The sequence below is a fragment of the Delphinus delphis genome, chromosome 4 (assembly GCF_949987515.2).
Source record: "Delphinus delphis chromosome 4, mDelDel1.2, whole genome shotgun sequence".
Classification (NCBI taxonomy): Eukaryota; Metazoa; Chordata; class Mammalia; order Artiodactyla; family Delphinidae; genus Delphinus; species Delphinus delphis.
In genome coordinates this window covers 85,747-111,380 of record NC_082686.1, presented here as the reverse complement: position 1 = coordinate 111,380, position 25,634 = coordinate 85,747, and the positions used below count along the sequence as shown (strand labels likewise).

Here is a 25,634-nt window from a genome sequence, read left to right as displayed (position 1 = left end):
CTCCCGCTGTGGAGCACAGGCTTCGGACGCGCAGGCTCAGCGGCCATGGCTCACGGGCCCAGCCGTTCCCCGGCACGTGGGATCTTCCCGGACCGGGGCACGAACCCGTGTCCCCTGCATCGGCAGGCGGACTCTTAACCACTGCGCCACCAGGGAAGCCCCTGGAGTATTCTTTGTAAGAAGATTTTTAATTATGAAATTCATTCCTTTCGAAAATCTAGAACTATGTAGATTTCCTAAATATTCTCGTTTAGTTTTGGTAAGTTGTTCTTCAAGGAATTTGTCTAATTTATCTAATTTGTTAAAATTTTTGGACAAAGTTTCATAAAATTACAAAATTTACAAAATCTACAGCATCTGTACTGAATTCCTTTTTCATTTCTTATATTGGTAATTTGTGTTCCTGCTCTTTTTTTTATTATGGTAAGATACACATAAAACTTATCTTAACCATTTATAAGTGTACAGTTCAGTGATATTAAATAGCTCACATTGCTGTGCAACGATCGCCAGCATTCATCCCCGTTAATTCTCATCATCCTGTGAAACTGAAACCCTACACCCATTCACATCGTCTCCCTATTTTCCGCTCTCCCAGGCCCTGGCACCCGCCACCCTACTTTCTCTAGGAGTTTGACCACCTTCTCCTACCTTTCCGGCTCCAGCCACCACCTGCCCCACCCCCATAGCAGTGGCCAATAACGTTATTGTTTTTCTTTAAATCCCAAACTTCCTCTCAGAAGTTTATAAATAAAAAATCACTCTGCTTCCATTTGTCAACTGGAAAGAACGACACAAGGTTCACACTTCACAGTGTGATTGGGAAGGTTAACTGAATTATTACAAGAAAAGCACAAGAAGGCGGGTCCTGCTCCGGAAATCAGCCGCTTCTGTCATTCATAGCGGGTTTCTGACCCCCAGACCAGGATGGCTCCCGCTCCCCGTGGCCTGCGCCGCCACCCCGCCCCCTCCCCGGGCTGCCCCCAGCGCCCGGGGACGCGAGCCCGAGCCCGCACGCTTGGAGCGCAGCGCCCGGGCTCGCGCAACGGCCGAAGGCGGGATCCGCGAGGCGCGCCTGCGCTGGGCGGTCGGTCCAGGACCGAGTCTTCGCCGGGATGCCCCCGAGCGCACTGCGCCTGCGCAGTCCAGGGCGTTGGCTCCCCTCTCCGGACAGCGGGGCGTGTACGGCGGCGCATGCGCGCGAAGCCGGTTCCAGGGCGGGGCTTTCTACTCGGGCAGCCTGCGTACATTGCGCCTGCGCGGGCTGAGGGCGGCGGCTCGGGTTCTTGGTGGGTGCTGGCTGCCCCTCCGTGTCGGAGGTGTGGACGCCAACCTCAGCGGAGAAGCGCGGCTGAGGTAGGTTTCCCGTGGGCAGCTCGGGCGGCTGGACCGCGCGTAGGGCAGGACATGCCAGGTGAGGGGTCCTCGCCCGAAGTGTGCGTCAGCGGGCGGTCCGAGGCCGCCGCCCCCTATCGAGATTTCTCCGCGCCTTCCCGCGTCTGTGCTGACCTCAAGCTTGGGGCCCCGCCCCCGCCAGGGCCACGCCCTCCTGCCGAGCACGCCTACGGCGCCACACCCATCGCCCCGCAGCCCCGCGATCTCCCCAACCACGCCCACAGTGCCCCGCCCTTCCCCTAGCCCCGCCCCAGTGCCACGCCCACATCCCGTCGGCCTTTGGCTTCCGGGCCAATCTCCCACCCTCTCAGAGAGCAGGTCACATTCCCTTCCCTCACTACCCATTCTGCTCACGCGTCACGCCCTGCCCCTCCCTTCATCCTCTCTTCCCGTGTTTCTCTCCCCACCCCGTTGGCCACCTGCCCTTCAGGATCCTTGGCCCTCTCCCCCAACCCTGCCCCGCCCCTCAACCGAGCTCCGCCCCATCCAGGCCCCGCCCCATTATCCCGCCCCGCCCACCCTGGCCCCATCCGTCAACCCGGCCCCGCCCTCCCACCGGCCCAGCCCCATTCTGGCCCCTATGCAGTGTTTCCAGCGAAAATGCAATGCATGTGTATTAGTATTTATAATTACAAACGTCACCCAAAGAAGTATTGGGTCTTGATTGATAAAGTGAAGCCCTCATTTTAAACAAAGAATTGCTGTATAATTGAAAAAAACACACATCCATCTCAGAGCGTAGTATGGGTTACACTGTCACTGGAAAAATAAGATTGAGAATGAGAAGAAAAGCCTCTGGGAGATGCAGACCTTGGTTCCTGTTAGTGGAAACACTTTAAAGCCCCAGATAGGAAATCCTAATTGGAGTTAAAGTAGTCAGGGCCCCAAGGAAGGAATTGACATCAATTTATTGTTTTAATTCAACCCAGTGATCTAACAGAAACTAACAGTCTTTGGCCAATGAACAGTTAACACCTTGCAGGCTAGTGATGAAAATATACACTGTTTGGAGTTCATAAATTTTAAATGCTTTCAGTTGATTTTGTAAGAATTGTGTTTATAAATTTCATTTCTGTTCATTTACATTTACTTCCATTTGGTAGAGGACCTTTTTCGTGGACTTTAAAAGTTATGTGGACTTAATTATTATGCAACATAACAAGCATTTTCTCATTCTCTTTTTAAAATAGAAATGGAGGGGAAAATGAAACATTAAAGCAGCAGCTATGTGCAGATCCCAAAGGAATTATGGCAACACCAGGTGACTGCCCCAGAAGTGAGTTGCAGGTAATTTCGGTTCTGCTGTGTGAGAACTTGTATTTAAAGACCAGGACCATCACAGAGAGTGGAGCTCAGCCCAGCGTGATGGCATTTTCCTTGGACCTTAGAGGGTGGCCACTAACCAGGGGATGCTTAAATAAAGGAAATGCACAGTGTGTAAAGGTCACACATGACATTCTGAAATGGGCACTGTAAACACTTCCCAGGAATCTAGGGTTCCATTTTTGGCACTTGAGCTGGTGAAGAAAGCACATTTTTTTTTTAGTTGTTTAAAAACATCCCAGACATAATATGTTAGAGACAGGTTGGACATTAGAAAAGATTTATATATTCATACTGTTTATCTGCCTGGGACCACATATAATTTCATTCAAGTTAACAGTAAAAAAAAAAGTCACCTTAAATTTAAAGGAATGTCAATTATGTAAAATTAAGAACCAGAATATTCTAATAAATAATGTTTTTTAAAAAACATTTTCATGTCTGTGATGTCAATTTTAACATTTTTTTTCTCTTTACATTCTAATTATTGTTCTAAATTCATTTGGGTTTTTATATATAGAAATTTTATTTATAGTTGGATCATTTCATTAATCTGTTTCTTAAAATTATGAAAATATGATTCTTAAAATATGATTAAAATTAATCATAAAAGTTTTAATTTCATGGATCTCTTAATTTTCTTTTGAGAAATTTAAAAACTACTGGAACATTTACAGAATAACATTGCAGACATCAAGTATCAATACATATTACACAGAAGTGGAAACTTGCTAACATTTTGTTATATTTACTTCAGAATATAAGTATATATATGAATAAAAAAACATAAATAAAGTTTGTTCCCCAACCCCAGTCCCATTCTTCTTCCTCTGTCTCAAGTGCAAACACTACTGTGAATTATGAATTGATATTTGTGCTTCTGCACCATCTTTTATACTTTTATACCTTAAGTAGGCATCTTTGAGCAGCATATGATACTGTTTTTGTGTGCTTTTTAGAATTTACCTAAGTGGTGTCATAGTCTGTGTGTGCTCTGCAGCCTGCCTTTTCCACCTACGTTACTTTTGAGGGATTTGTCTTTAATGTATGGGTACAGCTGGTTTAGTCCTGAAGGATGGTCCCTGTAGTGTGTTCCTTATATGAAATGTATCACATTCACAGGCAGGTATGTAGGTCTATTCAGTCTTACTGTTGTACGTTAGGTATATACCACATTTTATCTCTTTCCCTTTTTTTGGACACTTACATTGCTTCCAGTTTTTCTCTATTTCAAACAGTGCTGCAGTGAACATCCTTCAGTGTGTCTCTTTGTGCACATGTGCTCCAGGGTATTTACCCAATAATGGCATTGTAGGATGGAAGGGATTGCATATTTTCAGTTTTACTAGATAATGAGCAATTGTTCTCCCAGGTGGTTTACCAGTTCACAGGTCTGCCAGGAGCCCAAAGTGCTTGCTAACACTTGAGAACATCAGGCTTTTTAATTTTGGTCAGTCTGTGTGTTAGAAATGGTATCTTGTGATTTTAGTTTTCCTGGTTATTTATGAGTCATGGTAGTATTTCAATAATATTTGTGTTCATCCTGGTAATAACATTCTTCATCACAGAAGAGATGCCTGATAGTTACAGTTTGCGTTTTATCTTTTTAGGATTTTATCAATTTTATGTTTCAAAGAAACCTTTGTTAATTTTCTCTTTGTCCATCTGTGTTCTATTTCATTGATTTCTGGTTTTATATCCTTTATTCTATTCTATTTGGGTTTAATTTTCTCTTTTCATAGCATCCTGAGATGGAAGCTTGGATCACTGATTTTAAACCTTTCTTTTCATATATATTTGTGTGTGTGTGTGTGTGTATGTATGTGTATATATATATATATATAAAATCTCTTTAAAGCTGTAACTTTTCCTCTATTCACTGCTTTAGCTGCACCTCACACATTTAAATGCATTGTATTTTCATTATTGTTCACTTAAAATACTTTCTAATATATCACAATGGAAATTAGAAATTTTCCGGGCTATTCAGAAGTGTGTTGCTTAATTTCCAAACGTGGGAAATTTTATATTTTTGTTAGTTAATTTTGGTTTGATTATGTTTGGTCAGAAAATATAACATTTCAATCTTTGGAAATTTATTCAGGCCTGCTTTATGGTCTCATCGTAAGGGTTATTTAGTGGATGTTCCATGTGCACTTGCAGAGACTAAGTTGTTCTGCAGTTGTTGGGTGTAGTGTTCAATGTCTTCACTGTCAAATGGGTTATTAGTATTGCTCAAATCTATATCCTGTTTGATGTTTTGTCCATTTGTTCTATCAATTACTGAGAGATGAGTTTCAAAAATCTCCACAGTGACTGTGGATTTGTCTGTTTTTTTTGTTATTTCCTTTTGGATCTATCTCTTTTTGCTTCATATATTTTGAATCTCTGTTATTTGGTGCATATGTTTAGGTTAGTTTTTGTTTTCTAGATTAGTTGACCCTTTTATTTTTATGAAGTCTCTTTTTACCTATTAATACTTCTTGCCTTGCATCTACTTTGTCTTAGTGTTTGCGTGGCACACAGACACATATATACCTATATTTTCAGCCAAACTAACTCCATATATTTAAAGTGTTCCTCTTGTAAAGAGCTTATAGTTATGTCTTTCATTTTCCTGTCGGATAATATTTGCCGTTTAATTGGAGTATTCAGTCCATTAACATGTAACATAAGTCTAACATGAGCCTAACATCTTGCTGTTTGTTTTCTGTTTGTCACAATTCTTCCTTTTTACCTTTCTCCATTCTTGCCTTCGTTTAGATTAATAAAACATTCTCTGTAATTCCATGTTATCTCCTCTGTTGACTTTTTAGCTGTACCTTTTTGGGCTGGCCAGAAAGTTTGCTTGCGTTTTTCTAAAGATGTTATGGAAAAACCTGAACAAGCTTCTTGGCCACCCCAATATTATTCTGATGGTTACCCAAGAAATTACGATATGCATCCTTAACCTATTCTAGTCTTTTTTTTTTTGACCACTTCACAAGAATCCTCTAAATTAGTTCCATTTACCACCGCTATTTTTGTGCTGTTGTTGTAACATATTTTACTTCTATATATGCTATAAACCCACAATAAATTATTATTGTTTCTCTATACTATCAAAAGTCTTTTTTATAAAGTATAAGTAATAGTGTTTCCCCACATGTTTACCTTTTCTGGAGTCTTTACACCTATTCCTCTGGCAAAAATTAAAGACGGTTACTCCGTGCACTGCTGCTAAAGTGTGAAGTGCCACATCCTTTATGGAAAGAATCTGACAAATGTTTGAGTGAAAACTATGTTTATGTTTCAGCCCTGTCACTCTGTCTCATAGAGATAAAATGTCATCATGTCAGGATAAATGTGCACAGACGTTGTGGCGGTAGAAGACTGGACATCCAGAGCAAGTCCATCAGTCGAAGATGACTTAAGGCTCAGGCAGAATCCCCGCTGCGGAATGTTATGTAGCCATGTGTTATGTATGTACATATGTACGTACGTAGCATATATGCGTATGTTATGTAGAGTTCTGCAGGTGGGGAGTTTGCCACAAGTTATTGTGTGAGTGAAAAAGAAAAAATTTTTTAAACTGTCTGGTATCTTTTACAAAAAGCCATGTCAGGGCTTCCCTGGTGGCACAGTGGTTGAGAGTCCGCCTGCCGATGCAGGGGACATGGGTTCGTGCCCCGGTCCGGGAAGATCCCACGTGCCGCGGAGCGGCTGGGCCCGTGAGCCATGGCCGCTGGACCTGGGTGTCCGGAGCCTGTGCTCCGCAACGGGAGGGGCCACAGCGGTGAGAGGCCCGCATACCGCAAAAAAAAAAGCGATGTCAAAAGAAAAAATGCACGTGTGACACGAGCACGGGAGGTGTGGGGACCCTCCTCCCTCTCCATGTACACCAGGCAACCATGAGGGTCGGGGGTGTGGGGGGCCGGTGACAGACAGCGCGGGTGGAGCCGCACAGGACGAGGGTGAGCAGAAACGAATCGCGTTACTGTGATAGGAAAATGTGCAAAGGATACAAACAGGTGATTATTAAAATAAAAAAGACGACCAGTGTATAGGTAAAATCATGTTTGATCACTAATAATCAAAGGAAGGCAAATGGAGGTAACCAAGAGGTAATTTCTTGCCTTCAGACTGGCAGAGGCTGCAGTGATGAACATCCTCTATTGATCAGGCGCGGGGAACTCACGAGGCTATGTCCTCGCGTGCAGGAGCTCGAGCGGCCGCCCCATGGAAGGCATCAGGTGGTGGTGTCAAAGCCGTAAAAGACCTTGACCCTCAGTGTCATATTCAGGAATTTGTCCTAAGAAAACTATCAGGGACAGACCGATTCATATTCAAGTTCACCTTAACATACTTTATACTAGTCAAAACTGAAAACAGTTTAAATGCTTATAGGAGATTTGATAAATAAGTTACAATAATTCATGGAATGGAATACTGTGAGATACTGAAAATGTGCTTAGAAGTGTATTTAATGATGGGGAAAAATGTTCAGAATTTAATAAGTGCAAAATATGTCATGAGGCAGAATTTTATGATCCGGGTAAACACCATATAAGGAGGTATTGCGTGTGCACGTGAAGAAAGCCTGAAGCGCTGTAATGGTTGCATGTTACCGTCATTGATCTCTGACCAATGAGCAAAGCTCACACTTAGTTTTAATTTTCCTCTTTGTGCTCTTGTTCTTCCACACATTTTCTAAAATGAACATGAATGATGGTTACGTTTAGGAAAATCTGTTTAAACGTATGTCCGGGCGGGGTTGCTGCAGTGAACTGGATCGCGAGCTGGGGCCCTGCCGCCTCTGGTGTGGCCTCCAGGGAGACCCGTTTGGACACAAAGGGAGGCTGGCCGCGTGCAGCGGAGACCCAGGGCGCGCTCTCCAGTCCTGAGCAGCAGTGCGCCCCGAGGGCTGCGCCCTGCCCCCTGTCGGCCCGCAGCACGGCCGCCCAGCTCTGCCCTCGGGTCTGACACCCAGACAGGGCTGCTTTCTCCTGGGCCGGTCACCACCTTCAGAGCGTTGCTGCTGATGGGGTCAGTCACTAAGTGGTCACTCACGGTGCCTCCTGTTCTTTCTCTGACGTTCACTTAAGGATGCGAGTCATTTTGTACTAGAGACTAAAGTCAAGGTGGAGGAAGGGTGAGATCCTTTCATTCTGCTGGTGGAGACGACCCCAAGTGTTTGTAGGATGAAAACGTGGTCACGTGAATCTTGATTTGAAACCATCCTAATAACCTGGAGCCAAGAGAGACAGACAGAGACAGAGAGGCAGAGGTGGAGAGAGACAGAAACAGAGATGGAGACAGAGATGGAGAGGGACAGAGATGGAGGAGACGGAGACAGAGAGAGAGGCAGAGACAGACAGAGACAGAGACGGAGAGGGACAGAGGCGCAGAAAGAGGCAGAAACAGAGGCAGAGACAGAGATACAGAGAGGCAGAGACAGAGACGGAGACAGAGATGGAGAGGGACAGGGACAGAGACGGAGATGGAGATGGAGACAGAGAGTCAGAGACAGCAGAGACAGACAGACAGAGAGGGACAGAGACAAACAGACGGAGACAGAGACAGATGGAGAGGACAGAGGCGGAGAGAGAGACAGAAACAGAGATGGAGACAGACGGGGAGGCAGAGACAGGTGGAGTGAGACAGATGGAGAGACAGGCAGAGAGAAGGGAGGAGAGGAAGGGCAGCCCCACAGTCACCTCCCTTTCTCCCTTGCTTTGAACAGGAGGGAGAGGACCCCGTCGTGCAGGGCGAGGAGGGGAACCTCCAGGGTACTGTGCACCCCGAGGAGTTCGTGGCCATCGCAGACTATTCTGCCACCGATGAGACGCAGGTAGCCATGTGGGTTATGCTTTGTGGATTCAGCATGTTCAGGGACAGGATTAGATGTAAAATTTGCAGAAGTCATAGCAGATTTAAATAAAGAAGTATTCAGATACTTCACTGCCACAGGAGACCTGTGGGTGACCCTCCCAGCCTAACAAATTCGGGTCCCAAGCCTGATGTGAAGGATTCCCGGGTGAGGAACGGGGGGTGGAGGTACCTGCTTCAGTTTCTGCTTTGAAACCCTTACTTAGAACCTATTCCAATTAATGAAAAATTGGGTGTAAATAAAAATATCTACTTGAATGTAGCATTGTTTACTTTGTAATAGGAATTTCTTAGCATAAGCCTCCAGTAAGCGAATCAGCTACCACCTAGCTGAGTTACGGTGAAGAGGCTGTTAGAAATTTTGTTCTAAGAAATTTACACTGTTTGAAAATGTTTAATCTTTTTTTTAAAAAAATATCAATTGAGGTGTGCTTTTGTTTTGTGTAGATATTCCACAAAAATCTTAAAATCCTGGTATCATTTTCATATCTTGTCAGTTGATGCATTTACCCATTGACTCCTTTTCGAAATTGCTGTGATTTGGGCCCCAGTGATGGGGGATTTATCACGGAAATACGAACTGCAGGTTTTTCTTTAATTTTCATTTCTCCGTATGTTTTTATAGCTCAGCTTTTCGAGAGGAGAAAAAATTCTCATCCTGAGACAAACCACCGCCGACTGGTGGTGGGGTGAGCGTGCCGGCTGCTGCGGGTACATCCCTGCGAACCACCTGGGGAAGCACCTGGAGGACTGGGGCCCCGAGGACTCGTGGCAGGACGAGGAGTACTTCGGCAGCTACGGGACCCTGGTACTGCCTCCCTTGCCCGCCCAGCCAGCTGGCGCTAGCTTCTCGCTAGTTTTAGGTTCTAAGTTTAAAAATAATTTCTGGGCTTCTACGCATCATTCAGAGCAGGGCCCACAGATGTTTTCTTCACCTTAGCTGCACAGCCCTGCCGTCCACATGCTGAGGCAGCTGTACAAAATTTCAAGTGAGCAGGGCTGCGTTCCAATAAAACTTTATCCATAGACACTGAAATTTGACTTCCATATGATTTTCATGTGTCATATTCTTCTTTTGATTTTTAAAAACCGTTTAAAAATGTAAAAGCCATTCTTAGCTTGTAGGCCATATAAAAGCAGGTAGAGGGCTGGACTGGCCCACGGGCTGTAGTGTGCAGACCACTGGTTTAGAGATATTGTTTGAGCAGTGGAGTTATGAACCTTTCTCAGTATTTAAAAAAAAAAGTAATAACTTTTACATTAAAAATGAAATACAAAAAAATTATATAAATCAACAGTAATACCTATAAATAACTAGCTTATTAGTTTGTTTTTTTCCAATGTGAATAAAGACCCAAAGTCCTGTGGTCCAGACAACCCTGTTTATATTTTAAACTAAATAAAACTAAATGCATGATGAACGTTGCAAATACAATGTTGAGTGAAAGAAGGAAGACATCAAAGAATACCCTATGTTTGATTCAGTTATATAAGTTACAAGGCAGTGTTAAAAGGTGCTGCCTATGAATGTACATGTGAGTTGTGGAGCTCTCGAGAGCAGGGGCCTGATTCCCCTGAGAATCTGGATGGTGGTTACTGGTAAGGGGGTGTTCTATGTTTGGCAAGGCCGGGTGAGATGCTCAGGGGTACTGGCAGGGTTCTGGTGTGGGTACAAGAGTGTTTGGAATGTGACTGTGTTAAGTAAACTCTAAAGTACTTTTTAGTGTACTTTTTTGTAGGTGTGTCATATTTGACAATTAAAAATGTTAAAGGAAATGAGAACCCACTGATGTGTGTACATATTTAGAGGTTTCCGTCTACTAAGAAAGACATAGCGGCACCTGGAGTCTGTCTCCTCACTGTGCTCCTTGAGATTTCTTTCAGCAACAGTGCTTGTGCTTCTTCCAAATCTAAGCTGCATCTGTTTTATTCTTTTAAATTTATAGAAGAGGAATAGTGTCACACACAGTTTTTCACCTTGCTCTTCTCACGCAGCGGTACTGTTTTGAAGGTCTGTTCTTTACAACAGCTGCGGAGTATTGTGTTGATTTGAAAAGGATCATATTTAGTTTTCATCACAGCAAGCAATGCTGTAATGGATGTCCTCCTACATGAATCCTGCTAAACCTTTGCTGGACTTTCCACTGGGTAAATCTGAAGGGTGTATGTATGTGTTTCTTACTTGGGTGGATCTTGCCAAGTTGACCGCCAGAAAGATATCAACAGCATAGAAGGTGTATTTCACCACCACAAGTCTTCAGAGTGAAAAAAGATTTCCAGTCTTAAAGGTGAAATATGTATCTCGGTTTTGATTTCCATTTTTTAAAGTGAGATTGATCTTCTTTCATATCTTATTGGCCTTTTGTATTTCTTATTTTTTGATAAACTTTCATATAATTTGCCCATTTTTTGTTTGATTTCTGTCAATTTATGTGTTAAATAGGCAGTTTAGCTTGTATTTATATCTATCACACTGACCATTTGCTGCTGTTTTTCCCCCATGGAACTTTTTATCTTTATATGGTCTAATTTGTCCTTCTTTTCTTTGTAGCTTCTGCGTTTGTGTCCTATTTTCAAGGCCTTCACTCCGAGATTATAAATATCCATGCTTTCTTTTAGAACTTTTGTGATTGCATTTTTTTAACAATGAAATATTTAAATCAATCCGGAATTTACTTGTAAAGAATAAGGTAAAATTCGACTTAATTTCCCCACAAATATACAGCTGTTCCAGCTTTTGGTTAATCTTCCTTTTCTGCATAATGTGAAACGCTCATTTATCATATGTCAAATTGTTAGGGTCTGTTTTGGGAATCTCTGTTCTGTGTCATTTATCTGGTTATTTCTTCTGCAGGTCCAAATGCTTTTCAATGATTGGAAGAGCTAGGCCTCTAGCAGTTCTCCTAATTTTTAGCATTTTCATGGCCTCGTCTGTTTATTTTTTTGAAACTGTTGCCAGCAAATTTTGGCTCCCTGTGCACCGATGCCGAATAGAAATACAGAGACAGAGATTTGGAGGATAAGAAATAGAGAGGCTTTGTATTTTCTTTGCCAGGCAAAGGGAAGACCCAGCAGGCTAGCGCCTCAAGAACTGTGCCCGCGTGTTCTGGGGAATTACAGGGGGTCTGGTAGGTGGAACTCACAGTCCAGGATAAGTGATAGGATCAAAGTGGTGAAGATCTTGCATTCTTCTTCTTCTTGCAGTATTTTAAAACAGTCACTGCTGGCGTCAGGCAGCCTGGTAATTGGGTCCATTCATCTCTGGGTTATCGGCGGCCTGCGACCTTCTTTCTGAAATGTAAACAGCTACAAGGGGTGATTTGCTACAAGTGAATGCATCGAGTAAATGCCAGGTGCAGGGTACGATTCATGTGGAATCAGAGTAATTAACTTTGTTTAGCTTTGTGAAGGACAAGTCTAGCTACCAGTGTTTGTTAGTAGTAACAGCTAAAGAATAACCAAGATGCCTTAACTCTTTCAGGCCTGTTTATGCTGTTTCCCCCCCTGTTCATTGTTGCTCATTGTTCTTGTTTATCAGAAAAGTCTCATTTCTATTTTTGCTGCAACGAAACTAGTTTTATTATCGTTTTGTTGTGCTCCTGACTCCACGCCATCCAGTTGTCTGGCATTCTAATGTGTTACGTGGAAAACGTGCATTAATTTACGGAGAAGTGACATCTCTGTGATGACTTTTCTCATTTCTTAAGCCTTGTGTGATGTGTCGGAGTTTTAAGGTTTTGATCATACAGGGTTGTGTACCTTTCTAGGTAAATCTGTTCCTAGATATTTTTGTGTATTATTGTAAATGGCTGGGTGAAGTGTTCTATCAGTTGGATTAAGTTGGCTGAAAGTGTTGTTCACGTCTCTGTCTTTTCTGATTTTCTGCTTCTGTCAGTTGCTGAGAGAAGGGTGTCGAAGGCTCTGACTATAACTGGGAATTTGTCTGTTTCTTGTTGCAGTTTTACTGGCTTTTGCTTTGTGTACTTCAAAGCTCTGTTATTAGGTACAAGAATATTTAGAATTATTATGTCCTCTTGCTGAAGTGATCCCTGTCTTGTGACGACCTGATGCTCTTCGCTCTGAAGTGTATCGTGTCTGAGGCGAATGCAGCCATGCCGGCCTCCTCCGCTGGGGCCTCCGCATCCTGCTTCTGACTCCGCGTCAGGTGGCCCCGCAAGGCAGGACAGCTAGGTGTCAACTCCGTCCACCCCGGTGGCCTCCCTTTGTCCGTCTCCGAGGAGCCATGGGGCCCGCAAGGCCCGTGCAGGCCTCCTGTTGGTGCTGACCTGGTTTGGGGGGCCGGGCCGCCTGTCCCCCTGTGCGTGGTGCCACTTGAGCTGGGTCTCCATGGCGTGGGGCGTGGGGACGGGTGCTGGGGGTGCCGCCTCGCTTGCAGCCGGGGCTCCAGCAGCCTCTGTGGCCCCAGACTGTCTGGAGGAGCCTTGCTCTGCCTGCCTGGGGACCGGCCGATTCCCGTGGAGTGTGTCCTCAGGTTGGAAGTCCCGCCCGCAGTGCAGCTGGGGACCTGCGCTCAGGCCCGAGCGCCGGCGGGGTCGCTCCTCCCTCCAGTGCTGAGGCTCCTGCTGTCCCCAGGCAGCGAGGGGGGTCACGTGAAGGGCCTTGCAGGGCCCCGCTCGGAGAGGACGCGGCGGGGGCGTGCGCCTCCCGCAGCCTCCCCCAGTCTTGGCCGTTCGCTCTGGGCGGATCGTGGCCACGTTGCGTCTGGACGGCAACGTGGCCGTTCCTCCGCCGCCGTCTCCGTGGTCCACACCTGCCCCTCCGCTCGCCTGGCTGTTGGGGCGGTGCGGCGCGCTGAGCGGGGAGGGTTCCGGAAGCTTCCCTGTCATTCCTTCACTGTCTATTCTGACTTGTGTCTGCTGCATATTTTGGACTTTTATTTTTTAAACGCTGTCACTCGTAGTTTAGGTGTGGGGTGGTGGGGCCGAGCGGGTAGGTCAGGCTCTAACCCTCAGCCTTAAGCCAGAGCTCCAGCTGCAGGCAGTGACCCTCCCTTCATGTGTATTTCCCCTAGAAACTTCACTTGGAGATGTTGGCAGACCAGCCACGAACGACTAAGTACCACAACGTTATCCTGCAGAATAAAGAATCCCTGAAAGATAAAGTGATTCTGGATGTCGGCTGTGGAACTGGGATCATCAGCCTCTTCTGTGCACATTATGCTCAGCCTAGAGCAGTGAGTAGGAGGCAGCAGCTCTTTCACAACTTCGAAGCCGGGTCTTGGTGAAGCGCCCGCCTCGTAGGTGAAACCGGCGGCGCGTTCTTGTAGGCTGAGCCCGCCAGAGGCTGCGACGTGGGTTTCATGAGTCGCAGACAGCACAGAGTGAATAGGACAGAATAGAAAATATCCCAGTGAGTTGCAGCTGGTGGGCTGTGTTTGTGAAACTTATTTCAGTCACGCAAGGAGACACGTGCGTCCACGTGTCTGGGCTGGGCTGCTTGTGTAGACCACCGTCCCGTGTCCTCCCCCGCCGAAAGTGACCCTTGGCAGGGACAGGGTGGACCACTCTCTGGGACTCCTGCTGGGCTCCTGTCCTCCTGTTAAAGTCCGTCCGGGCCAAGGAGAGGTGCCGCCTCTCGACGGCCCCAGCACAGGTGGATGAGGTTCCTAGCTCACAGGTGCAACCGCAGGGCAGTGACCGTCTGAGTCCAGACCCTGCCAGGACCAGGAGGTAGCGTTCAGGACCTCCTGAGAATCTGGATTTGTAATTAGCCGCTGCTACCCTAAAAGTCTGACTGTTCACTTGAGTGCCAAGAATCTCCTGTGTCGGTTACCGAGTGTGTCGCTGCGTGTGTTGGAACCTGGGGCTCTGGGGTGGGTGGCCCACGTGGGTGCAGAGGCTTCTGTCCACCTGCAGCCCTGTGTCTGCGTTTAGGCAGAAAGTGGAGTTACGAGTAGAGGCAGGTCCTCCCAGGGCTCCGTCAGGTGGAGGCGGCACAGCGTGGCCATCCGCCGTCCAGCACGCTGCCTGCCTTCTGTTGCTGGCTCTGACTCAGCCGAGGAGACTCAGGCTTGGGGGAGTGGACAGCGGGCCGCCGTCTGGGGCTGGGGCGCGCACGGATGGTGCTTCTGTCACGTGCAGGTGTACGCGGTGGAGGCCAGTGAGATGGCCCAGCACACAGGGCAGCTGGTCATGCAGAACGGCTTCGCTGACATCATCACCGTGTTCCAGCAGAAGGTGGAGGACGTGCTGCTGCCGGAGAAGGTGGACGTGCTGGTGTCCGAGTGGATGGGGACCTGCCTGCTGGTAAGGGGCAGCGGGCACTGCTGGGGCGGCTGCTCTGGGCTCTGGAATCTTCATAAATCATGATTCATTTTGACCTTTTTCCTAAGGTGATGTGTAGTTGATTTCTTGAGTGAACATTGGCTCAATGTCTTGAATATTTAACTGATTAAAAAATTGCCTTTATGAGAAATCTAAATCAAAGTTAATGTGACTTTCTCGTGAGTGATTTACATAAACTCTGTTCTCTTTGGGAACCTGCGAATAGCCAGTGCTTGGTGTGTGGCTTTTTAATGCCAGCAGAATCTTTGTCTGCAGCGCCTGATTTGCATCCGTGACCAGCTCGAGGCCCAGGCTCTCCCACATTCTCTCCCCAGTCTCACGTGGGTCGGGGTGGAGAGTTTTCTGGTTCTGCCCACCCACCCTGCTTACGAACTCTCTGTGCTCCGAGGGTAAGTGAGAGGTGGGTGGAAGCCGGACCTGCGGGTCTCCTCAGACCCTCAGCCCACCCCCCTTTCTGGCTTAGCAGTCTGAAGTTCAGTCTCTGTCAAACCCAGAAAAATGACATCTGGGGGAAGGGGAGGAGAGCACCACCAGGGTTTCCAGCAAGAAATCCATTCAAATAGTAAGTGAGTAACTTGTATGAATAACAAGAATGCCGGCCCTAACTTCTTACAGATCGCGAAGATGAGGAAAATGATAGTAAATGACATTGGGCCTTTAGCCTCGTTGAAATTGTGTTGTCTGGAGATAGAGTGTAAGTAGACCCAACATCCATGATAGAATTTTGTTGTTAATAACAGCTGTGGATTCCCAAGATGATGCACGGGAAAAAGGGACTTGCTACACCTTTAATCCATGAAGTGGGCATTAGCCTTTGCCCCCAGAACGCTAGCGTTCTTTCGGTAAATGTTATTGAGCACCTTGGGGTGGTGGGGACACAGAGAGCCCGGCTGCGGTGATGTGTCCTTTGGCGCAGTGCGGGTCGGGGAAGCCTGGCTGCTTAGGGTCCCGCTCTGCCCCTGGGAGGGGTTATGTGGAGACAGAGAGGAGGGGTGAGGGGCGGGGAGGGGGAAGAGGGAGGAGGGGAGGGGTGCGGGGGGTGGAGAGGGGGCGGGGAGCAGAAGCCTGGGATTCGGTGTCCTTGCCCCTATGTGCCTGAAGCCCAGTGGTGTGGGCCGGGGTAGGGACTGCATGTGTCCAGCGGGGGAGGCTGGACTCGGGCTCTCTGCCTCCCCGGACGTGCGTGTGTCAGGTAGCCAGCCAGCGGCATCCAGGACTTGGAAGTAGTGGGGTAGGGGTCATGATGCGGAGGCCCCAGGACTGCAGGGCACAGTGAGGCCTGCGGAGCAGAGGGGGGACGGTGCAGGGACCCCTGGGGCGTGCGGGGGAGGGGCCTTGGAGGCACAGCAGAGGCCACTGGGGATGCACCAGCCGAGGGGGCGGCTGAGGAAAGGGCTGGAGCGGGGCGGAGGGGTGGGCCAGCGGGGTTGGGGAGGCCTGTTCACCGGCAGATGCCGGGTCCGTGGAGGGGGCGTGGCCGGGCCGGTAGGGGGTGTGGTCACGGGGGGCAGCCGGAGCGGAGCACGTGCAACGAAGGGGTGGAGAAAGCCCGCGGCAGTCTGGTCCCCGCCTGTCCATTGCAGAACGTATGGTCAGAGGGGCAGTGAGGACTGTGGCGACAGGACAGTGAGGACAGCCTGGGGTACCGAGTGGCTCAGGGCGAAGTGCCTGACCACGTGGAACTGGAGGGCCTGGTGGTTTTGTGCAGACCGGGAGGGACCGTGTGGCGGTGGTGGCCGTTGTGGGCCAAGTGGCAGACGTGGAGACGGGGCTGTGAGTCCGGCAGTATCACAAATCCATCAGCTGGACCATACCGTGTCCCACACAGAACCCTCCGTCCCCTGTGGCTGCCCCTCTTCTGTGCTTTTTTGTCTCCCTGGTATGTCCCCTCCTGTCCACTGCCTGTTCTCAGACCTCAGGTCCCCAGTCTCCCTCCCATCTTCCTACTCTGCTGCTGACATGTAGAAAGTTGGGGAAAAAACCCAAATATACGTGTATTTAGTTTATAATAATAAGAGGTTTCTAATCAGCGAGGTACAGCTATATAATCATTCAAAGATGGGGCCGAAGCAATTGATTATTTTGGAGAAAATGATTAGATTCCTCCTCATACCATATGCTGAAATAAATTCCAGATGGGTTATAGAGTTAAGCTTTTTTTTTAAGGAAAGAAACATGAAACAATCACTAAAAATACATCTGATGTTGGAATGGGAAGATCTTTCTAAGAACAAAGCACATAGAGAAACTATAAAATATTTGATTAATTTTATGAGACCAGCATTACACTAATACCAAAACCAAAGTTAGTACAAAAAATGAAAACTACAGACCAGTGGCACTCAGGAACATTGATGTAAAAATCCTTGAAAATCATAGCAAATTGAATTGAGCAATACATAAGATGAATGCCACACTGCAACAGAGGAGAGATTATCTTCAGAATTCAAGGCTGGTTCAGTATATTAAAGTCATTCAATGTAATTGACTATTAATAATCTAAAGAAGAAAAATCACATGACTACCAATTAATGCACAAAAATTTGACAAAATTCAAAATACTTGAACAATTTCTGTTATGATTTCTTTTTTGACCCCTTGTTATTTAGAAGTGTGTTTAATCTCCAAGTATTTTGAATTTTACAGTTATCTTTCTGTTACTGATTTCTAGGTTACTTCCACTGTGGTCTGAGAGAAGACACTGTATGATTTCTATTCTTTTAAATTTGTTAAGGTTTGTTCTTGTCCCGGAATGTGGTCTCCCTTGGCGAATGTTCCGTGTGAGCTTGAAAAGAATGTGTATCCTGCTGTTGTTGGATGAAGTCGTCTATAAATGTCAATTGTATCCTGATGATTGATGGTGGTGGTCAGTTCAACTATGTCCTTACTGGTTCTCTGCCTGCTGGCTCTGTCCGTTTCTGGGAAAGGGTTGTCAAAGTCTCCCGCTATGACAGTGGATTGATCTGTTGGTCTTTGCAGTTCTATCACTTTTCTGCTCATGCAGTTTGATGCTGTGTCGTTAGGTGCGTACACATTAAAGCTTGCTATGTCTTCTTGGAGAGCTGTCCCTTTACCATTGTGTAATGCCCCTCACTATCCCTGATCACTTTCCTTACTTTGAAGTCTGCTCTGTCTGAAATTAACATAGCTACTTCTGCTTTCTTTTGATTAGGGTTTACATGGTAAATCTTTCTCCATCCATTTACTTTTTTGTTTGTTTCTTTTGAGCTGCGCCGCACAGTATGTGGGATTTTAGTTCCCTAACCAGGGATGGAACCTGTGCCCCCTGCAGTGGAAGTGCAGAGTCCTAACCACTGGACCACGTCCCCCATCCATTTACTTTTAATCTATAACTGTATATTTAAAGTGGGTTCTTATAGACCACGTATAATTGTTTCTTGTTGTTTGATCCACTGTGACAGTCTCTCTTTTAATTGGTGTATTTAGACCATTGGCATTCAAAGTGATTATTGATATAGTTGGATTGATATCTACAGTATTTATTACCATTTTCTATTTGTTGCCCTTGTTCTTTTCTTCTTCTCTTTTTCTGCTTTTCTGTTTCTGTGTGTGTGTGTGTGTGTGTGTGTGTGTGTGTGTGTGTGTGTGTTTTAAGCAGCTAAAGGTAGGGAGTTTAATCAGCATGAATTAATTCAGTGCTCACACATATGTTGGTTTAGAGCCTGACATGAACATGCTTTGATAAAAGTAAACTTAAGATACATATTTTCACAGGGTATATGTCCAGTAGTGGGATGGCTGGGTCATATGGTAGTTCTATGTTTAGTTTTGTAAGGAACCTCCATACTGTTCTCCATAGTGGCTGTATCAATTTACATTCCCACTAACAGTGCAAGAGGGTTCCCTGTTCACTGCAGCACTATTTACAATAGCCAGGACATGGAAGTGACCTACATGTCCATCGACAGATGAATGGATAAAGAAGATGTGATACATATATAGAATAGAATATTATTCAGCCATAGAAAGGAACCAAACTGGGTCATTTATAGATATGTGGATGGACCTAGAGACTGTCATACAGAGTGAAGTAAGTCAGAAAGAGAAAAATAAACATCATATATTAATGCATATATGTGGAATCTAAAAAAATGGTACAGATGAACTTATTTGCAAAGCAGAAATAGAGACACAGACATAGAGAACAAACATATGGAGACCAAGGGGGGATGTGGGGGGTGGGATGAATTGGGAGATTGGGACTGACATATATATACTACTATGTATAAAATAGATAACTAATGAGAACCTGCTGTATAGCACAGGGAACTCTGCTCGGTGCTCTGTGGTGAGCTAAATGGGAAAGAAATCCCAAAAGGAGAGGATATGTGTGTACATATGGCTGGTTCACTTTGCAGAAACCATCACAACGTGGTGAAGCAACTATACCCCAATTAAAAAATATATATGTTTTCATAAATTGATGGGATATTCACTTACTGGCCCATTTCCAAGTTTTAAAAATTCTCAGTTTTTAAATTACTCTCTCCTGAAGCTTACTTCTTTTATCTATTTTCACTTTTATTAAGGTATAACTGACAAAATTGTAAGGTATTTAAGTGTACAGAATGATGATTTGATATCTGTATACATTGTCAATGAATTGCCCCCATTGAGCTAATTAATACATCTGTCATCTCACATATTTACCTTTATTTTTAAAGTGAGAATACTTAAGTTCTACTCTCTTAGCAAATTTCAGTTACATAGCACAGTGTTATCAACTGTGGTCACTATGGTATACAGCAGATCCTCAGACCTTGTTCACCTCGTTACTGAAAGCTTGTGCCCGATTACCAGACTCTCCCTATTTCCTTCACCCCCACAGCCCCTGGCAACCACTTTCCTACTGTTTCTCTGAGTTCAGATTTTTTTAGATTCCACATATGAGTGATACCATGAAGTATTTGTCCAGCTTCTTTCACTTAGCAGAATGCCTTCTAGGTTCATCCATGTTGTTGCAAATGGCAAGATTTCTTTCTTTTTCATGGCTGAATAATACTCCATTGTGTGTGTGAATATATAAAATCACATTTTCCTCATCTATTCCTCTGTCAATGGATAGGTTCTTTCCATATCTTGGTTATTGTGATAATGCTGCAGTGAACATGGGAGTATAGGTATCTCTTTGAGACAATGGTTTCATTTCCTTTAGATATAAACCCAGATGTGGAATTGCTGGATCATATGGTAGTTCTATCTTTAATTTTTTGAGGAGCTCCACCGTGTCTGTCCCACTAACTGTGTACAGAGTTTCCCTTTTCTCCACATCCTCGCCAGCTTTTGTTACTGCTTATCTTTTTGATAATACATATCCTAACAGGTGTGAGGTGATATCTCATTGTGGTTTTGATTTGCATTTCCCTGATGATTAGTGATATTGAGCACTTTTTCATGTACTTATTGGCCATTTATATGTCTTCTTTGGAAAAATATCTATTCAGGGTCTTTGCCCAGTTTAAATTGGGTTGTTTTTGTTATTATTTTTGCTATTGAGTTGTATGAGTTCTTTATATATTTTGCATATTAATCCCTTATTAGATAGGTGGTTTACGGACATTTTATCCAGTTCTATAGTATATCTTTTCATTTTGTTGATGGTTTCTTTTTAGTTCAATTTTGTTGATGGAAGCTTTTTAGTTCAATGTAGTCCTTCTTACTTATTTTTGCTTTTGTTGCCTTTGCTTTTGGTGTCTAATCCATAAAATTATTGGCAAGACCAGTGTCTCAAGGAGCTTTCATTCTTATGCAAGTGGCTATCAAGTTTTCCCAGCACTGTTTTGAAGAGATTATCTTTTCCCCATTGTCTGTTCTTGGCTTATTTGTTGAAAATTAGTTGACCTCATATGTATGGGTTAATTTCTAGGCTCTGCATTCTGTTCCATTGATCTATGTGTCTGTTTTTATGCCAATTCCATACAGTTTTGATTACTCTAGTTTGAAATCAGGAAGTGTGATGCCTCTAGCTTTGTTCTTCTTTATCAAGATTGCTGTGGTTATTTGGGGTCTTTTGTGGTTCCATACAAATTTTAGGATTGTTTTTTCTATTTCTGTGAAAAATGCCATTGAAATTTTGATAGTGATTGCATTGTATCTGTAGCTTTCTTCGGGTGGTATGAACATTTAAACAATACTGATTCTTCCTATCCGTGAACACGGGATATCTTTCCATTTGTTTGTGTCTCCTTCAATTTCTTTCATTAGTATCTTTTAGTTTTCAATGTACAGATCTTTCACCTCCTTGGTTAAATTTATTCCTAGGTTTTTTTTTTTGATATAATTATAAATGGGATTGTTTTCTTAATTTCTCTTTCTGATAGTTCATTGTTGGTGTATAGAAATGCAACTGATTTTTGTTGATTTTGTATCCTGCAACTTTACTAATTTTGTTTATTAGTTCTAACAGTTTTTTGGTGGAGTCTTTAGGGTTTTCTATATATAGTGTCATGTCATCTTCAAATGGAGACATTTTTACTTCTTCCTGTCCAATTTGGATGCCTTTTCTTTCTTTTTCTTTCCAAATAGCTGTGCTGGGACTTTTAGGACTGTGTTGAATAAAAGTGGTAAGAGGGGCATCCTTGTCTTGTTCCTGATCTTAGAGGAAAAACTTTTAGCTTTTCACCATTGAGTATGATGTTAGATGTGGGCTTGTCATATATGGCCTTTATTATGTTGTGGTATGTCCCACCTATACCCAGTTTTTTGAGAGGTTTTATAATGGTAGGTAGTTGAATTTTATCAAATGCTTTTTCTGCGTATATTGAGATGATCATATGATTTTCATCCTTCATTTTGTTAATGTGGCGTATTACATTTATGGATTTGCTAAGTTGAACCATCCCTGCATCCCAGGAATAAATCCCACTTGATTATGGTGTGTGATCCTTTTAATGTATTTTTTTTAATTTTTAATTTTATATTAGAGTATAGTTGATTCACAATGTTGTGTTAGTTTCAGGTGTACAGCAAAGTGACTTAATTATACATATTCATATATCTATTCTTTTTCAAATTCTTTCCCATGTAGGTTATTACAGAGTATTGAGTAGAGTTCCCTGTGCTGTACAGTAGGTTCTTGTTGATTGTCTGTTTTACATTTAGTAGCGAGCATATGCCAATCCCAACCTTCCAATTCACACCCTCCCCCGACCTTTCCCCCTAATGTATTGTTGAATTGATTTGCTAATGTTGTATTGAGGATTTTCCAACTATGTTCATTAGGGATATTGGCCTGTGATTTTCTTTTCTTGTAGTGTTCTTGTCTGGCTTAGGTATCAGGGTAATGCTGGCCTCTTGTACAATGAGAAATGAATTTGGAAGAGTTCCCTCCTCTTCTGTTTTTGGAAGAATTTGAGAAGGTTTGGTATGAATTCTTTAAATTTTTGGTGGAATTTGTCAGTGAAGCAGTTTGGTCCTGGACTTTTGTTTGTTGGGAGGTTTTTGATTACTGATTCAATCTCCTAATAGTAATTGGTCTGTTCAGATTTCTTGTATCTTCATGATTTATTCTTGGTAGGCTCTGTGTTTCTAGGAATTTATCAATTTCTTCTAGGTTATCCAATTTGTTGGCATATAATTATTCATACTGTCTCTTATGACCCTTTGTGTGATATCAGTTATAATAGCTCCTCTTTCATTTAAAATTTTATATATTTCAGTCCTCTTCTTGGTAAGTCTAGCTAAAGATTTGTCTATTTTGTTTATCTTTTAAAAAAGGAAACTCGTTGATCTTTTCTGTTGTCTTGTTAGTATCTATCTCATTTATTTCCTTCCTTCTACTAACTTTGGGCTAATTTGTTCTTCTTTTTCTAGTTCCTTGAGGTGCAAAGTTAGATTTGCTTATTTGAGATATTCGTTTTTTCTTAATGTAGGCAGTATTACCGTAAACTTCCCTCTTAGAACTGCTTTTGCTGCATCCCATAAGTTTTGGTGTGTTGTATTTCCATTTTTGTGTGTCTCAAGATATTTTTGATTTCCCTTTTGAATTCTTCTTTGACCCATTGGTTGTTTGGGAGCATGTTGTTTAATCTCCACATATTTGTGAATTTTCCAGTTTTCTTCTTGTAATTGATTTCTAGTTTCATACCATTGCTATGAGAAAAGATGTTTGATATGATTTCAGTCTTCTTAAATTTATTAAGACTTGTTTTGCGGTTTAACATATGACCTATCCTGGAGAATGTTCCTTGAGTTCTTGAGAAAATGTATATACTCTGCTGCTGTTGCCTGAAATGTTGTACAGGTCTGTTAATCCATCTGGTCTAATGTGTAGTTTAAGTCAAGTGTCGCCTCATGATTTTTTGCCTGGATGACTTATCCATTGTTGAAAACTGGCTATTGAAGTCCCCTACAGTTATTGGATTGCTGTCTATTTCTCTCTTCAGCTCTCTTAATATTTTCGATAGTATTTAGGTGTTCTGTCTTTTGAGGTTTTAATTGAGCATGTTATATGACTCCATTTTCTCAGCATAGCAGTTATACTTGCTCTTTTTTGCTTTTTTAATTGGTTTCCATACAGTTTTCAATGTGTATTTACAGCTGTTCCGAGTCTGTTTTCATCTAACACTCTTAGGTTTCATGGTTAGTGTGAGCACTTTAGGATAACAGGGTAATCCTGATTTCTCCCTCCTGTCCCTTGTATCATCATTTTCATTCATTTTATTATATATAAGTATAGATATACATATGTACATAAGCATACATGGTTAAATACTGTGTTGCTATTATTTTGGACAAGATGTTAAATTGATTAAGAATAGGAAAAATAAAAGTTTTAGTTTTATCTTCATTTATTTCTGTTTCAGTGATTTTCTTTATGCAGATCCGTGTTTCTGATCTACAGGCAGACCTCAGAGATATTGCAGGTTCAGTTCCAGACCACCGCAATAAAGCAAGTTGCACGAGTTTTTTGGTTTCCCAGTGCATATAAAAGTTTTGTTTACACTATGCTGTAGTCTGTTAGGTGTGCAGTAGCATTATGTCTAAAACAGCAATGTACATACCTTAATTAAAATATACTTTATTGCTAAAAAATGCTAACCATCATCTGAGCCTTCAGTGAGTTCTAATCTTTTTGCAATAGTAACATCAAAGATGTTAATCACAGATTACCATAACAAATACAATAATAATGAAAAAGTTTGAAATGTTGTGAGAATTACCAAAATGTGACACACAGACACAAAGTGAGCAAAGGCTTTTGGAAAATGGTGCCGATAGGGTTGCTCGACGCAAGGTTGCCACAGCCTTCAATTTGTAAAAAGGACGGTATCTGTGAAGCACAATAAAATGAGATATGCCTGTATATCATTTTCCTTCTTTCTAAAGAACTTCTTTTAACATTTCTTGCAAAGCAGGTCTACTGGCAACAAGTTCCCTCTGTTTTGTTTGTCTGAGAAAGTCTTTATTTCTCCTTCACTTCTGAAGGATAATTTCACAGGGTGCAGAATTCTAGGTTGGTGGGGTTTTTTCTCTCAACACTTTAAATATTTCACTCCACTCTCTTCTTGCTTGCATGGTTTCTGAGAACTCAGATGAAATTTTATCTTTGTTCCCCAGTAGGTAGGTGTCTTTTCTCCCCAGCTTCTTTCAGGATTTTTTCTTTATCTTTTGAGTGTCTGTAGTTTGAAAATGACATGCCTAGTTTTACTTTTTTTTTTTTTCCCCACATTTATCTTGCTTGGTGTGCTCTGCACTCCTGGATCTGTGGGTTGGTGTTTGACATTAATTTGGGGAAATTCTGTCATTAGTTTTTCAACTACTTCTTCTGATCCCACCTCTCATTCTTCTCCTGGTACTTCCGTTTTGTGTCTACTATACCTTTTGTTGTCCTACAGCCCTTGAATATGTTGTTGTATTTTTTAGCCTGTTTTCTGTGCTTTTCAGCTTTGGAGGTTTCTGTTGTCATTTCCTCAAGCTTGGAGGCTTGTTGCTCAGCTATGTCCTAACTAATGAGCCCATTGAAGACATCCTTCGTTTCTGTTACATTGTTTTTCATCTTGAGCATTTTTTTTTTTTTGGTTCTTTTCAAGAATTTTCCTTTCTCTGCTTACATTGCCCATCTGTTCCTGCATGCTGTCTGCTTTATCCATTAGAGCCCTGAGCATATGAATCATAGCTGTTAAATTCCCAGCCTGATAATTACAGCATCCCTGCTGTGTCTGAGTCTGGTTCTAAGCCTTGCTGTGTGTCTTATACTGTTAGTATGTCTTGTGGTTTTCTCCTGATAGCCAGGCTTGATGACTGGATAAAGGTTCAGTGCAAACAGGCCTGTAGTGATGTGGTGGTGAGATGTGGGTCGGGGAGTGTTCTGTGGTCCTTCTGGGGTCTCAGTGTTCAGTGAGCCTGGGCCTCTGCACTGTGAACTTCACAGGTGCTTCTCAGTTTCTTTTCCTCTTTTAGGTGGGACAGGATGGCTGGAGGGGGCTCAAGTTGGATATTTCTCGTTCTCCAGCTGGTTAGGTTCTGTTAACTAGTTTTCCTGAGTGCAGACCCTGTTAAGAAGAACAGAATACTCTGGTGTATTTCAAATGCTTCCTTTCGAACTTGTCAGAAGCACGAGGGGGCTTTTCTCTGACGTTTACTGTGGGGACCCCTGTGACTGAGCCCATCTGGAGCTTTGACTCTCAGGCTTGTCCACAGTGGGCCCCAGCAACTTGTCAACCACAGTTCATGTTTCCTCCCCTGGCAAGTTGTGATTCTCTGTACGATCCTCCTCGACTT

The 25,634-nt window shown here is 43.7% G+C and overlaps 1 protein-coding gene across 1 annotated transcript in view; it reads left to right on the top strand.

The window, feature by feature from the left end:
* Positions 1 to 1,306: 1,306 nt before the first annotated feature.
* The window catches only part of PRMT2 (protein arginine methyltransferase 2), a 42,691-nt gene continuing 18,363 nt past the window's right edge, over positions 1,307 to 25,634 (top strand). Inside the window, exons 1-6 of the mRNA XM_060010181.2 lie at positions 1,307 to 1,356; positions 2,586 to 2,682; positions 8,441 to 8,548; positions 9,212 to 9,394; positions 13,619 to 13,780; positions 14,688 to 14,852. Coding sequence (XP_059866164.1) covers positions 2,644 to 2,682; positions 8,441 to 8,548; positions 9,212 to 9,394; positions 13,619 to 13,780; positions 14,688 to 14,852 — 657 coding nt within the window. The 5' untranslated portion in view covers positions 1,307 to 1,356; positions 2,586 to 2,643. The remainder of the gene's footprint in view (positions 1,357 to 2,585; positions 2,683 to 8,440; positions 8,549 to 9,211; positions 9,395 to 13,618; positions 13,781 to 14,687; positions 14,853 to 25,634) is intronic.